Here is a 15,272-nt window from a genome sequence, read left to right as displayed (position 1 = left end):
AAGAGACAGTTTTGGTTCAGGAAGATGGCCATTTTATTTTCCTCTTTACTATAGCTACATTTCCTTCTTTTTACCCTTTGTGTTTGCTAGAATAAGCTTGCAGGACTCTATGTGTCTGTAATATTAAGAGTGGTGAATCTGAAAAACTTGAAGTACATTATCTCTCTAGAAATAACAGATCATTGTACAATTCAGGAAGAGTTTGATCTGAGCAACTGTGATGTGTCTCCTGAGAAGATTACAAGTATATGGTTGAGAGCTGATAAAGGCAGGACCGGGTTATAAGGGGAACGCTTTGCAAGAAACACCACCCTTCTGGAAAGCAATCAACAATTCATGAATGACCCCCCCCAAATTAATAAAAAGACTTACTCTGTTGTCTTTTTTTGTCAGAAGAGAGGAGCCATCAACTCTTGTCCCTTCTCTCCCCCATCACGAGAAAGAGAGTAGGGGGACTTTCAGCAGCTGCTGTGCATCCTCTGTTACTACCTAGCATGTGCTCTGTGCTTAGCACAATCCAGCAAGATGAAAAGGAAACCTATATTACACTGGTCTTCTCCAGATCTCCAGGATATTGGGCCCCTAAGCAAACTGGGCAGAGAAATTTAATGATTATAAAGGACAAAAAAACTTATGTATGACATACTTGGGGATAATATTAAGGTTTTTCCTTAGAAAAGAAAATGAAAGCCCTTTATCAAATGTACTTTTCCTGTCTCATCTCTGTAATGAAAATAATGATTCTGCATATATCTTGGAAGTACATAGAAGTTACATGATAGATTTTACTTGCAGGATTTAAAATAAATCATGGTCTGGTATTTTGTGGGGGACTCAAGGATTACTGTCTCCGTCAGCAGTTATGGCTTTAGGATGGAAAAATAACAGGAGAGATGAGGCTGAGGAACAGTTTTAAAATGTCTTGTGGTTGTATTAGTTGGTTCGGTTAAGATAATTAATTGATTGTTGTTTCTCTCTCCTCTCCCCAACCTTCTTGTTTTTCTTCTTCTCCCTTTCCATGTCTGTCCTCCTCTCCTCCCCACCCACCCTTATTTTTTTCTTCCTTTTTTGCTCCTCTGATTGGCAACCTCTTCTTTGCTCTGTCTGTATGGCACAGAAGCGGGGTGCCAATGAGAGGTGCTGCAGGAGCAGTCTCGCGGTGTGGGAGCTCCAAGAGCAGTGCTCCCACACCACGGGACCACTTGGTCACTGGTGGGACTGTCCCAGACAATCCAGGACAATTGTAAGCTATGCTGTGTGTTACATAGGAATTGTGCTTCCTTTCAGAAAAGGGCTAAGTTTTGAACTGGGACCATTTTAACTGGCAAAGAATTGATATGATAAGATGTAAAACAAGCTTGCGTGAAGACTCTATTTATGTTACTAATACGAAAGGCAAAGATATATTTGCATTTTGCATTCTACTAACCGCTAACATATATCCTATGTTTGCAGCTTTCATTTAGTTTGGTTTGCATGACTCTACATAAACTGAAAACTCTTGTAATATACCTGGTGATGGGAAACCATTTAAAGCAGGTCGAATGTGTAGAAAACAAAAAGCAGCATTAGCATGTTTGTCTAGTTTTCTGTTTTCTTAACATACTGGCTTGTCTCACTCTGTAAGTTACCTGTCTCGGAGCCTGTTCTCAGTTGTGTTATTATGCATCATTTGTAATCATATGTTCTGATAAAGATGAGAAGTTAAAGAAGGTTAAGAAGCTGGATTTTGTCTCTTCAAATATTATTCTTTTGATTATTTATTTCTTTACAGCAACATGAGCTGAATTATATAATCTTTCAAAATAGCCCCCACAAGTGGCGAGTACAAGCCTTTGTACCATAAACTGAATTATTAGACATATGGTTACACAATTTGTTCATGCACTATTACATGCACACTTCTGTGGGTGCAGTGTAAAAGCTTTGAATGTGAATCTGTGTTGTATTTATGTGTAGGTAGGAGCTACTCAAAACGTATCTGGAAAAACACATCTCTGGGTTGGAGAAAATAACTTTAGGGTTATTTCAGCAGAAACCTACTGTTTGAGTAGCATCCTTTTTACTTTCTCAACAGCATTATGTCAAGTTAATGCATCCTAAATGTATTTGGCAGCATGCTGGTTTCATCACATTTGTCCCCAAGGCTTGAACACATTGTGACTGGTATTTTTACAGTCCCTGCCAACCTACTGAACTCAGAGTCAATCTCGCTTCTGCCACAGGTCAGCACAAAGCTGGCCCAAAGGTCTTTTTCATTTCTGTGACACTTAGTGGGTGTGGAATTGAGGGATGCCAGTACTGTCACAATGAACAATGTGTTACCAACATTTCTGTCTCTGAACTTGAGTGCTCTCTGCACTGAGGTTGATGTGAAATATTCAGCTTTTTTTGAGGGTTGTTCTGTAGGTTTAGTCCAGGAAGGATTGAAAAAGCATTGTTTCTAATACGTTTTGTTATGCAGGGGAAGGATGTTATTTTATCTGCCTATTATGTTTTACCTCCAGCCCAAAAGTTCTCTGTATACTACTGCTTGAATATTTTTATTTACACAGTGAGCACAGCTTCAAAACATGTCAGAGTTTATGTAGGGAATAACAAAACAAATGGAAAATACTTTTCCTCTCAAACATGATCACAAATCCCAAGAGAAACCTAAGGAAAGAGAGAGACCTTCCAGAATATGCTAAAGTTGGGTTGATTCTGCTGCCTTGGTAGTATATGGAGAGAGTTCTCCTGAAGTCTCATTACCTGAGGTGCTCAAAGACAGAAATTTAGGTTTTGCCTAAAGCATGTTACATTGTGTTCCTTGAAGCTGGTTTTGGCAAACAAGGCTGAGGGATCTTCCAGACAGCCCTGTCTGTCCAGTGTATTATGTATGACGGATCTCTCTGCAATAAGGCCAGCCTATTTACAATAGTTGTTTAGATCAACAGCTTTACAAGGTGTTTAGAACAATGAAATTGTTAAAAAATAAAAGCCTTCAGATTTCATTCAGAACTGATTACCCTTCTTACTAATTTGCTTTTCTGCTTGTTTCACATTTGGAGGTTGAACTAGAATGACATGTGAATGCAATGACTAGCTTCCCTTACAAGATATGAAAATGGCAGCTATCACCACTATATGTTCTGCAATACCTTTTGTGTTTTTTGTTTTTTTTTTTTAAAGAGTGCATCAGCATACATGTGAAGTCATAAATATTGTAACCATGCTAAGGCTTTTTCAGTGTTATGCTTTTAAAAACTAGTTTAGATTACAATTGATGTTTCCCTTTAGTTTTGTTTCAGCTTTGCTTTGATCCACTGTATTAGGGAGTAGGATATTTTCATACTGAATACTATTCTTTTTTGTTGTCTGTGTTATCTACAAAATATAAAGAAAAAGTAACAGCAGGAAAAATTGTATGTAAAACTCCTATGTATGTTGAGATGCGAAAATCACAGAGTTTAGAATTCACAAAATCTCTTAATCACTTCTTAAAGCTCTGGGACTTTTGCAGCAGTTTTAGGGCACTTTGGATTCCCCTTCCTGTCAACTAGTGGAAGCGTACTTTAAAGAGCTGCTTTTGCATATTTTTTTTAAAATGGAGAGTGTATTTTTTTAAATCTTGGAAGGTTTTGTTCTGTTGCCCAAACAAACCTACCAGTAGTGGATCATCTTAGCTCTCTTTGAACCTTGCTTTCTCTTCTTGGGAGCAGTCCCACTCATTTTTATTTTTGTGTAGCAAAAATATGCTCTCCAGTTAGCAGCCATCTAAATGCACGTGTTAGTCTCCCCTTTGGACTCTCTTCAGCTTCTTCTGTAGCCATTTCTGCTGGGCTCAGACAGTCACCTTCTCGGTGTCAGGACATTTTTGTCCATCTGTCCCTGCTCCAAACCTCATTGTTTGTCACTTTCATGCAATGCTGTTTCTGAAGATCCAATTCTGTTCCCATTGGCCTCAGAATAGAATATTACTGTTCTCGCCAATTTATTACTGATGCAGACAGTGTCTTTCATCAGAGAGAATTATGCCATGTGCTCTAAAAACATGAGCTAGTTATCCCTGTCCCATAAAATTTATCATAACAATTTTTGGTCTGCTTTTTCTGTCTTTTATTTTCTGTCTAAATAGATCAAACTCCCCCCCGCCCCTTCCTTTGGCCCTGTTCTCTAAGATTGCATCTCTCTTCTCCCTCAAGGCCCCCCACTCTTCCAAAACCCTATTCCTTCTTTCCCCTGCCCAGCTTTCACTATGTTCGTCTGTTATTCTCTGTCCCGGTGCTGCCTGTTCACCCCACCTGTGATTTAGGCTCCTCTTCCTACTCATCTGTCTTGGTCATTTCAGATAGCCTTCTTGCTTAGGTGAGAGCGAATGAATTGTCACTTGCACCTTTTTACAGTTCTGCATGAAGAAAGTGGGTGAGATTTTGTCAGTTTAAATCTGGAGTTAGCTCACTGATTTATAACTGTGCACACTTGTGTAAGCATATCATCAAGATAAAGTTAGTAACAGAAATTTTATTTGCTATATTCACAGTATCTAAAGAACTGAAAGCCCTCTAATGTCTGACTGTGTCTTATCTTTCCTGGAACTCATTCATCCCATAACGTAATATAAGCACATTTGTTGTAAATTACTGGAAAGAAACCGTTAATGCTTGTATTATGTTTTAACTTGCTTTCCTTTGGAGGCAGGGAATTGTCAAGTAAGTACTAACAACACAGAGCACAGAAAAAGCATAGATTGCTGTGAATGTACAATGCAGATTGCATAGGTCAAAAAGGGTAAATATATGTAATTTGCTACAGTGCAAATTTCTTGTCTTGACGCTGCCATCTTATGTATCAAAATAAACTAGGTGTAGTCATAGACTTGTTAAAAATAAAATGACTTCTTAAAATGTTAAAAACTTGATGCTGCTTTACATTTGCTTTATTAAAATGAAAATAAGGCAACGAATGCATACATGTGTGTATATATACATGTACATGTATATATGAATGCACACAACATTTGTATTTGTGTGTACTGTGAATAGATATATATAAAAGTATATGTGTGGATGTGTATGTTTCCAAATTAAATCTCATGCTTACTGTCTAGTGATTATCTATCATGTCATAGTCAGTGTTCTCTTGCTTTCATAAAAAATTTTGGCTTGCTCTTGTCATAAACTTTAACTGATATTCCTAGATAAAGAGATGTAAAGACAATCCATTTTAAAATTACACTAAAACAGAAAAAAGAGCAAGAAGCATACAAGAAAATGATTTATTATTTTTGTAAGTGCTGATTCAAAGGCCCCGGTGAATCTGGGCTGAAATGGCTTTTGCTGTTTTAGCATCGCATAACGATTTTATTTTGTAAGAGAATTAAGTTTTGTAATAATTTCCTCCACCCCTTCTCTACTGGTGACTGCACTGCTATTCGGTCCAATTATCACTGATGGTTATATAACATGACTTGATTGACCACTTCCAGAGAAAATAAAGGTACTTGTTTCCCTGTGAACAAAAAAGTACAAGCTGTCCCTGTAAGTAAGTTGGCCTACCAATGAACAATTATGAGGCTAAATTGCAGGCTGAACCAGGATAGAAAACAAGCATCCATTGTATGAAGTTCTCAACAGCGCTTATGAGACTGTTAAGTTTCTACCAGTTTCCATCCCTGTCATGCACCTGAAAATAAACAAAACACTTGGAATCACGTTCTCCTTCAGTATAAAGTGTGCAGGGAGCATGGATGTAGCTTCCTTTTTTTCCTCTGTCCTGTAGGATCTTTAGTTCAGAGTATACCCAGGGATGCCAGGGTATGATGTTTCCGAATTTGTAGACTGGTGCACTCTTTAATTTCTGTTTTAGTTCTTGCTGGCATGCTTGAATAGCATGTTTTGTGCCACAAAGGAATGACTGATCGACTTTAAAAATGCTTGTGCATGAATAAAGTGGTCAGAAGTACACCTAAACTGTATTAAGTTTCTTACTTGGCTTTGTTTGCTGCTTACAAGGGGATCAAGGTAACTCTCTCACTCTTTTAATGTCACAAGATCACTTGCTAATGTACTTTGCTAGTACTTAGTGAGTTTGCTTGTTTGCTTGAGAAGTGGGTTAGTTTGTTTACCTCCAGCTTTGTTCTGTCTTTTTTAGAGCTCAGCTTTTCATGCTACTTACTCCTGCAATAAGTATTCTAGCTGTGTAGCAATAAGTGTTCTAGCTGTGCGTTTTGTCAGTTGTTGCCTTTGATACCTTCCATAAAAAATACAATTCCAGAAAAAGCAGCTCCCTCTAAGCAAAAGGGATTTCATGCTTCTGCAATTAATTTTTGCAAAATGAGAATTAATCGTAGTTAGAGTATAAGGACAAGAACAATCTAATTTTCACAGCATATATAATGTATATCAAGTTTGCACCTTTTTGAAATCTTAAACTGTGGAAATGCTTTCCAAATTTGAGTGTTTATAAATAAATTGAGGCTAGGCATTTTGGTTTTTTACTTACAGAACCCACTGCTGTTTAGCCCTGTCTCCAGAATCTGCAATTGGAGTTTAAAGGCATGCAGTGGGGTGGTTTTTGTATTATTAACAGCAACTATCAAGTGATGTTTTGGAGCAAGCATTTAACCGTAATATCTGTTTTTATTCTTTCGCCATCACCACTTCTACCCCAACCTTCTAGCAAGACCTATTTTCTAAGTAAAAGATGATCAAACGTGACAAAGAATCTAGGCCAGGTTTCTATGGGCTAATTTCTCCAGTAATCCAGTGCAATTTTTATGGCTCTGTTCTGCTGTTGACAGGGTTAGAATTAGCCCTCATGAATTTCTGTTAACAGAAAAAAGAATCATTATGCTTCAATTAACACAATGGTCACCTAAAGTGGAGCCTGTGCAGCAGGCATTTGATTTTGTAAGGTCATGAACTTCTAGAGACTGAGCTCCCTCTACTCCTCTTAGGTTTGTGCCTCTTCTTTTTTCCTTGGAAGGATCAAGTCAAATAGTAGCAGTAAAGGTTATCTGTCTTTAAAGACCATTTGGACAAATCAAATTTTGTTTCAGCCTGCATTCTAAGTTTGTCTTTTTAGCTACTTTTAACAACAGTAATTATATAAAAATGCTTTGCTGGCCTTAGTGTCTGTTAAATTCACACAGACGAATGACTTGTACATTTTAAAATGTAATCATTTTATCTCTAATATGATTTTGAGAAGATTTTATTAAAGCCTTGTCAAGGTTTTGTGGTGGAGTTTCTCAGAAGCAGCAAGGTTGGTGAAAGGTCAACTGCAAGCTGTAGAAAATCTTTTAGATCATTTCTAAAAGCAGCGATTTACTATCATTTAGTATTCAAGGATTTTCCCATGAATTTAAATCATTACGATTTAAGAAAATAAAATCGATGTACAGTGGTCTGTTCTACCACTCACCTGCAAAATCTATATCAGTGTTATTTCTGCTCTTTCCATCAAAAAAGCTAAGCTTTAAGCTCATATAGTTGCAATTGGCCATTTCCTGTTCACATACAAAACATATGCTATGGTTTTGAAGGGTTTATTTTGCTTTCAAACATATTGTCTTCTTTTTTAAATGTTTGTTTCAGGCCACCAGTTAGCAGAGCTGCTCCTCAACCTGAAAAACTGCAAAAGAACAATATCAACAAAAAAAAGAAACTGGTTGAGGTCAGACTTAATACTTTTTCATTTACGTTAGAAGAAATAAGTGGTGGGTGAAATTTGTCCCTATTTCAAGGGCACCTAAAGTCATGTATAGGTAGAAGAGAAAGAAATTTCTAGAAAGTGCTTTCAGCTCTGGTGACAAACACCAGAAGATGTAATAGACAGCAACCTCTGTCAGAAAGAACCTCAGATTCAGGGTGTTAAAGCTTACCTATAATAGTAAATCTCTCCAAACCCAAAATTTGTCTCTTAATTTGAAGGGCAGGTAGAGCCAAAGTGTATGTGCACTCACAGCAGAACCCACATTCGCTACCTAACCCCAAGGGAAATACAGTCAGAAACTGCACTTTCACACACAAAAAATCATGTGCAGAATTTTGAATGATGAAATTTGCTCATTTACTTTGGAACAAACCCTTTTCCCCAAACTGTAGGCCCCCCCGAACAAGTCTCTTGAATTTCCACATAATATGCTGAACTAGGAATATTCTGTGATCTGTGTGGATAATTTGCAACAATTGCTTGGTCTGTCAATGTCATTCAAATTGTTCCTGATACCCTATATAGCTATTAAACTGTGACGGGAAGATTAATAAAATTGGACCTTTTTTGTAAATTGTATATATTTTTGAATGGAAATTTACAGAAACAAAACATTTACAGCCGGCTGAATTATTAAAGAAATAATAATATAATTGCAGTGCCTTAGTTGACTGATTAGAGCATTGTAGATAGTCTGTGAGAATGTCATGCCTCAGTAAAGTAGCAGAAGACCAGGGATAACTGATTAATTATTGTTTAATTATTGTATAGCCTCTACAAGATATTTGTAGCTTGTGTAATTACTTTTGAACTGTGCTTATGTGATCCAAACTCTGTAATCTCCTTGTTTCTTCTTTCGTTTCACTCTTATTCTTTCTTTTTGTTTTACTTGACCAGGAGCTGGCTTTAGACCATGTTTTTGGATACAGAGGATTTGATTGTCGCAACAACCTCCATTACCTAAATGATGGTGCTGATATTATTTTCCACACAGCTGCAGCAGGCATAGTTCAAAATCTTTCTACTGGTAATTCAACTTGAAACAACACTTTGAGATAAAAAATGTTGTACTAGTAAAATATTTCTGATTGAAAGTCTTAACACTTTAACATTCCTGTAACTTTCTCACATTTTGCACCTTGATAAATAACGCAAAAAAATTTAGATGGCTATTACATCAGATTGACAATTTCCCCTGTTCAGATAATCCTGTAAAGCCATCCTGTTCCTTTCAGCAGGCATGAGATTCTGCTAGGAAGTGTAATAAAAACCTGTTCTATTTCTGCAGTTGTGCCTTGATAAAATCCCCGCTGAAGATGCAGGAATGGCTTTCTCAGAGGAGAGAGCCTGGGTTATGAAACGGCTAGTACCCCCAAAAACATTAGGAGCAGTAACATCCATTGTTTCATTTTGAGTTGTTTTAGCAAGGTCATACTCCAGGGAAGGGTACATTTTGATGCAATACAGCATGAGCAAGTTGCTCTTTGGAAAGGGTAGAAATATTCCCTGCTTTTTGGGTGATGAAAAGGAGGAAAACCAACAAAAATTTGTCTGGCCTTCCTAAGCTGTAGCACCAGCATCTCCATATTCTTCATATATCTCAAGAAACAAAGATAAGAATTAAAGGAATTTTGGCTTTATTTTATCCCCCCTTGGTGCCACAGTGAACCAAAGGGTCGCAGCGGCGTGCTCAGCAGCTCTGCTGCCGAGAAGGGGCAGAGGCAGGAAAGCTGTCACATCTGGTGACCTTTGGGTACTCCAGTCCTCACTCAGCCTCTGACCTGTGGAGCTGGGAAGCATGGTCCCATCTGTTCTTTTGGGGCCCTTTCCCTTGGGAGGATATTGCAAATCATAAACTTCACAGGGCTTTGCTCTCCGCTTTGCCTCCCACTGACTGCTTCAATTTACTGGGAAACCTGGGCCCTGCATTGGCTAGTTTTGCCTTTTCATGCAGTTACAGGAGGTTACAGGATGATTCTTGGGCTGATTCCAGGTTCCATGGACAGACCTAGTTTACCAAATATTGCTTTTTTATATATATGTGTTAATGGTTATATTCAGAGTGCATTTGGTAATGGTGCCTGGGAATGAGAGCGGCGCAGCTGTCGACATAGTTATTGCCCTACCCCCATCCATCCCCTGGAGAGTACAGCATGAGTGTAGCAACACGCTGCTTGAATGTTCTTTGCTTCAGAGGTGGTTCTTTCTTCGATACTGGTGTGAATAAAAACATGTTTGAATTTTATTAGGTAGTCAGAGTTTCTACCTGGAGCACACTGATGACATTCTCTGCCTAACTGTGAATCAGCACCCAAAGTACAAAAATATTGTGGCTACCAGCCAGATCGGTAGGTGACTCTCTGTATAATAAAGTTTTACTCAAACATTTTCAGGGCACTGATTTATTTTGGGCTTTTCTGTGTAGGAATTTTACCAGGACATGCTGGTGTTGCTGTCCTCAAATTTATTTACTTGATTTTTTAAGAGGTAATCAAGCTTCAGGTTTTTCTTATGATTTCAGTTTCATGTCTGATTGTGAGTTGTTGGATTTTAGAGTTAATTGTAGTATAATCATATTCCAGAAAGCAAGCTTTGATAAATTGCACCAAATCATCTCATTAATCTGTAATCATAAGATTTATAGAATTCCCTCTTTCCTTCCTGTATCCAAGGCACTTGTTTAGCAGTAAAATGCTTAGCAGTGAAAATACGTAATGAAAATTTCCTATGCAGAAGTACAAAAGCTATATGGAAAAGGAAAGAAATAGAGTGAAATCTCAGCAGAAGTTATGACACATGTAGTGGGCATGTTGTGAAACTATATGTGTTTATTATTTGCATGGAGAGTCCTGTTAGATTCCCTAGGACCTTTCGCAGGAGTCAACATTGTATGGGAAATGCAGGTTCATTTGCCCCAAGCCTTGAGAAGGATTTGTTGCCTTTCACTTAAACCAGCTTAATACTAGAATAGTTAACTTTATGAAAAAGAATGGACTCATTCTAATTCATATCAATCTGGAAGGAGACTCAAGTCCAAAACTTCTGTAATAAGTAACATAACAGGGGCAGAAAAATTGTAGTAGATGAAGACCTTGACAAATTATCTTTGCCACCTGTACTGAGTGCTGTTATTCAATTTGAATGTTGAGTAAACACAAAAATCTGTACATGTTGTCAGAGCTGCAGTTCAAAATACTGATTTCTATGATACAGAAAATGTGACTGTTAAAGGCCCTTTTTCTAGTCTGTCAAAAAGAGCCCATGACATCAGTGTTTCTGAGTTTGGTTGATATTCTGTATAACTACAGATTCATTTCACTTTTAAATTTAATAATTTTTAAAAACTGCATGTCTTTAGCATTTCTTTTAAATACCATTTTTAAAAATCAGAAGTACTAAATATTGTTGCAATATTTGTGTATAAAAAAACAATATACCCAAAAAAGTTCAACAATATTCCTGCTTATTTGTTTTGTTGATTTAATCCATATCCATTTTCAAATTTTTAATTTTTTTTTTTCCTTCTGGTGCTGATGCTGGCACTTCAGCATTAGAAACATGACTTATTTCACCTATTGTTTTCCCTTGGTGCTTCCTCATTTGCCATTGCTCTCACAATGCAGGTGATATGACAGAATTTCCAGGTAAGGCTGATTCGTTTGTGAATTGTAGTCAGCAGAGTTATGTAAAAGTTTCATGTTACCTCGTTGTATCTGTGTGAATCACGGATACAAGTGAAACATCTGCAGACAATTTCTTTTGCATGAGGTTCTTCATAAATGTTATGTTGTTCTTTTAGAATTTGTCTTACTTCATGAAATACAATGATTTCCCCCTGTGTTTCGCAAGCTATTATGGTTTTTTTATTTTTGAGTAGTGTTAACCTTAAAACAAAACCCCACAACTTATAAGTGTCTGTTTAGGTTAAATGTTCTTGAAAAATGCCTGTTTTGCACTGAAGCATTCCAGATGCTGAATTAATTCTCTTATATAATATATCTTTTTGCACATAGGTACAACTCCCACAATTCATATATGGGATGCTATGAGTAAGCAAACAATTTCAATGCTGCGTTGCTTCCACACCAAAGGGGTCAACTATGTTAACTTCAGTGCAACGGGCAAACTTCTGGTTTCAGTGGGAGTTGATCCAGAACATACTATCACAGTGTGGAGGTGGCAAGAAGGTAACTCAGGAAAAATCGTGTTCTTTCAGCCTAACAGAACTGTGTACAATTATTTGCTTTTCCTTTCAAGTCTTTGGAATAGATTTGTGTTCTTACTCTGAGTATCATGGCTCCCTAAGTCATAAAACCAGTTAGAGATGGCAAAGTGCTAGAAAATATGCATAAGAAAGTAAGTTTTAAACTTCTATTATAAGTAGAAGTAAGTTAAGGAAAGAATGTTTAATATAAAATTCCATGAAATTAAGGGAAGTATTTTCTTTTTCTTCTTAAAATACTTGAACTTGAAATTCTATGCTGTAGATAGGCCTTTGGGAAGTCATTTCCAGAAAAGAATTATCATCTTCAGAAATGATGGGGAGGAGAGGAAAAGTGTCTCAGCTCATTAGATGTGTCCCTGTGCATTTCACCAGATGGTAACTCATTGATGATATTCAAAATTTCTGTGGTGGTGTTTCACTGACCGAGAAGACAAATCATGCTATGAAGGCCTAAATCCGCATTCCCTAAAATGGTCAGATGCAATGGAATAAGCAGGGACCTTACAGGTTGCATGAATTAAGATGTTTGATACACCAAATAATGTTGGGATTTGCTTAGCTTTCAGCATCTGGGACACAGTTCTCTAATACAATACCAGGTCAATTTATTTTATAAAAATTGTATCGGAGCTTAATTTTGCAGGTAAATTTAACTTTATTTTTATCCTTTCCTAATTAAAACAGGGGCTAAAGTTGCTAGCAGGGGAGGACACCTGGAGAGGATATTCGTTGTAGAGTTCCGCCCAGATTCAGACACTCAGTTTGTGTCTGTTGGGGTAAAACACATGAAGTTCTGGACATTAGCTGGCAGTGCTTTGCTTTATAAGAAAGGAGTCATTGGTTCCATGGAAGATGCCAAAATGCAAACCATGCTTTCTGTTGCCTTCGGAGCAGTGAGTTCAAATTACTTGCTACAGAATTTTGTAATACATTTTTATTAAAACTGCAAGTGTCAATTTCCTTTGTTGAAATCCAGTGCAGTGTGGACAGTGCAAGACCATGGAGCTCTTGCTTATTTGTTAAACTTTTAATTTGAAACTTGTACGCCTTTAGATCCTCATGTAAGTTTTCTAAACAGGGTTGGGTTTCTCTGTTAGCAAACATTTTTCATTAATGTCTGTGCATACCTACAGCATCAGCTGCCAAGGCTTTTATTTTTTTTACTTTGCTAGTTATTTAGCACTTCACTGATTAACTTAGAAAAATGCAATATTGTTATTCTGTGTATAGGCTCTGCAACCTTTTTTTCTACTAACATTATTTGGTATGACATATGCTAGTGATCCAACTAATGGTGACAGTACATAGTACTCTCCAGTATGATCATTAAGGAACCATAGCACTGTACTTTAGACTTCATAGTTAAGGAAAGCAATACATATTAACAGTGAAAAAGCAGCGTTACCATGATACTAAGGTCTGAAATAGCTTCTGCTTCATCCAGAAAGCCCATAGAAATTACCTTTGCAAACGTTAAGCATAAATTATACAAATCACCAATTCAAAGAAACCCCTTGCTCCTAATTATCCACCCTGGAGAATAGTACTAATGTGTGAAATGTGAGTGTATAAAATTCAGCTCCCAAATCCTCATCCTTGTGCCCAAACAAGTGACACTGTTGTAAAAAATTGCCTAATACTAAACATTTCTATTCCAATGGCATTACTGCAGTACAAAATACAAGTAATGTAATGGACACTAAAGACCCCAAAAGTGATTTTAGAAAAGAAGCAGAATGTAATATTAGAAAGAACAAATTGCTTGTCTGTATTTTCCAAGTAGAAACAGCCCGACAGACATTTTATTTTCTAAAATAATAAAACTAATGTCCTGCAAGGGGGACCTTCAAAACCAGCAGATGAAGTTTACTCGATTAGAATACATCATTCATTCAGGATGGTTTTTTCTTCCTCAAGTATGTGTCATTGAATCCCACTGGAGGTAGGAGTCCATGGCACAGGAGCATGAGTAGGTTGCTCTTAATAGAGTAGGGGCTGTGCACATACCCTCTGCTTCTTCATGCATCCATGAACCTCACTTGTTTTCATCCAGGTCCATCTAATGCCAAAGTCAAATTGTCATGCTGGGATACAGCCACACTACCTTTCCACCATTTGAAACAAAAATTTATTCTGGAGCTTCTATCCCCCAGATACTTCGACAGACAACCATTTCTGTTTACTGCAGAACATAAGATGTTCCTCTGAACCCCTATCAAAAGGGTTCCCTTACAATTTTTCCTGATGCCTGTTATTTCAGAGTCAGTGGACTTCAAGGTCACACAATCTTTAGTTCTTTAGCCAATCTTTTCTATTTAACAGAGCACGCTCCAAAAGAGCGTTTGCAATGCAGAATACTTGCTACTTTTCCCCATTCCTCAGGGAGTCCCAGACCTCGGACCAGTTTGCTCCATGGGGCAAGTTTCATGGCTTTTATGAGAAATTATGCCATTGCTGTGGTGCATAAAGTAGGTAACAGGTTGAGTTACTTCTGCATTTAAGTTTATACACTTTATTTTCAACATCTTGAAGATACTGCTTGCCAGTCACCTATACGAGATTCTCACTGATATATACTCAAAGAAGAAAGAAACATCACTGAGAATTCAGTAGTGGTAACCTGTCAGCCATCTCGCCAGCAGGTGATACGACATAGCACATGCATAGTAAAAGAAGTATGTGCATCTGAAAGATCTCAAGATGAGGTGAATGTACCCTACTCATATGATTTATAACATCTCAAAGAAACACCATTAGAGTGCAGTCATTAAACTCATTCTCTCGATGCAGATGGTTTTAATTCCTACATTCATTGCATAGTTGACTTTTCTCAGGAAATTCAGTAGCTAAAAAAATTTTAATTCAAGCTGAACAAAAATGCTAAGGTATTTATTATATCGGAGATCGTTGCTATTTGTTGCAGAATAACCTTACATTTACTGGTGCCATAAATGGAGATGTCTACGTCTGGAAGGATCATTTTCTGATTAGACTTGTGGCAAAAGCTCACACAGGGCCAGTGTTCACAATGTACACGACTCTTCGAGATGGACTCATTGTTACAGGAGGGAAGGAGAGACCGTAAGACATACAATCTTCCTAAACTGCACAACTTTTCTCTCTCTCATATCACTTTTTTATTTTATTTCTCCAATACCCTAGACATACACAATGCTTCCCAGAGATAAATGGTATCTGTACTGTAGCAGTTTCAATCTAAATTTTACATAACATGCCCAGGTGTCTTAGTAAGTAAAGAACTAATAAGTAGGACACTCAAGGGTCACAATAATGCATGTTATGGGCAAAGGACATACTGAACCTTGAATTAGCAATTGATACGAACACCTGT

At 37.4% G+C, this 15,272-nt stretch overlaps 1 protein-coding gene across 10 annotated transcripts in view; it reads left to right on the top strand.

Moving 5' to 3' along the window:
* EML6 (EMAP like 6) overlaps positions 1-15,272 on the top strand; it is a 123,673-nt gene that overhangs the window by 97,976 nt on the left and 10,425 nt on the right. For 2 of the 10 annotated variants that reach the window (XM_069787698.1, XM_069787697.1), the window contains exons 29-35: positions 7,578-7,656; positions 8,593-8,722; positions 9,945-10,043; positions 11,319-11,339; positions 11,709-11,882; positions 12,605-12,813; positions 14,844-15,001. In XM_069787698.1, coding sequence (XP_069643799.1) covers positions 7,578-7,656; positions 8,593-8,722; positions 9,945-10,043; positions 11,319-11,339; positions 11,709-11,882; positions 12,605-12,813; positions 14,844-15,001 — 870 coding nt within the window. Of the gene's footprint in view, positions 1-1,117; positions 1,244-4,522; positions 6,003-7,577; positions 7,657-8,592; positions 8,723-9,944; positions 10,044-11,243; positions 11,340-11,708; positions 11,883-12,604; positions 12,814-14,843; positions 15,002-15,272 lie in introns of those variants that run through there. The other 8 variants (XM_009918201.2, XM_069787699.1, XR_011325490.1 and 5 more) reach the window with 8 other exon arrangements.

Source organism: Haliaeetus albicilla, chromosome 7 (genome assembly GCF_947461875.1).
Source record: "Haliaeetus albicilla chromosome 7, bHalAlb1.1, whole genome shotgun sequence".
NCBI classification, from domain to species: domain Eukaryota; kingdom Metazoa; phylum Chordata; class Aves; order Accipitriformes; family Accipitridae; genus Haliaeetus; species Haliaeetus albicilla.
Note: the sequence above shows the minus strand (reverse complement) of the source record. Positions and strands in the feature narration are given on the sequence as shown.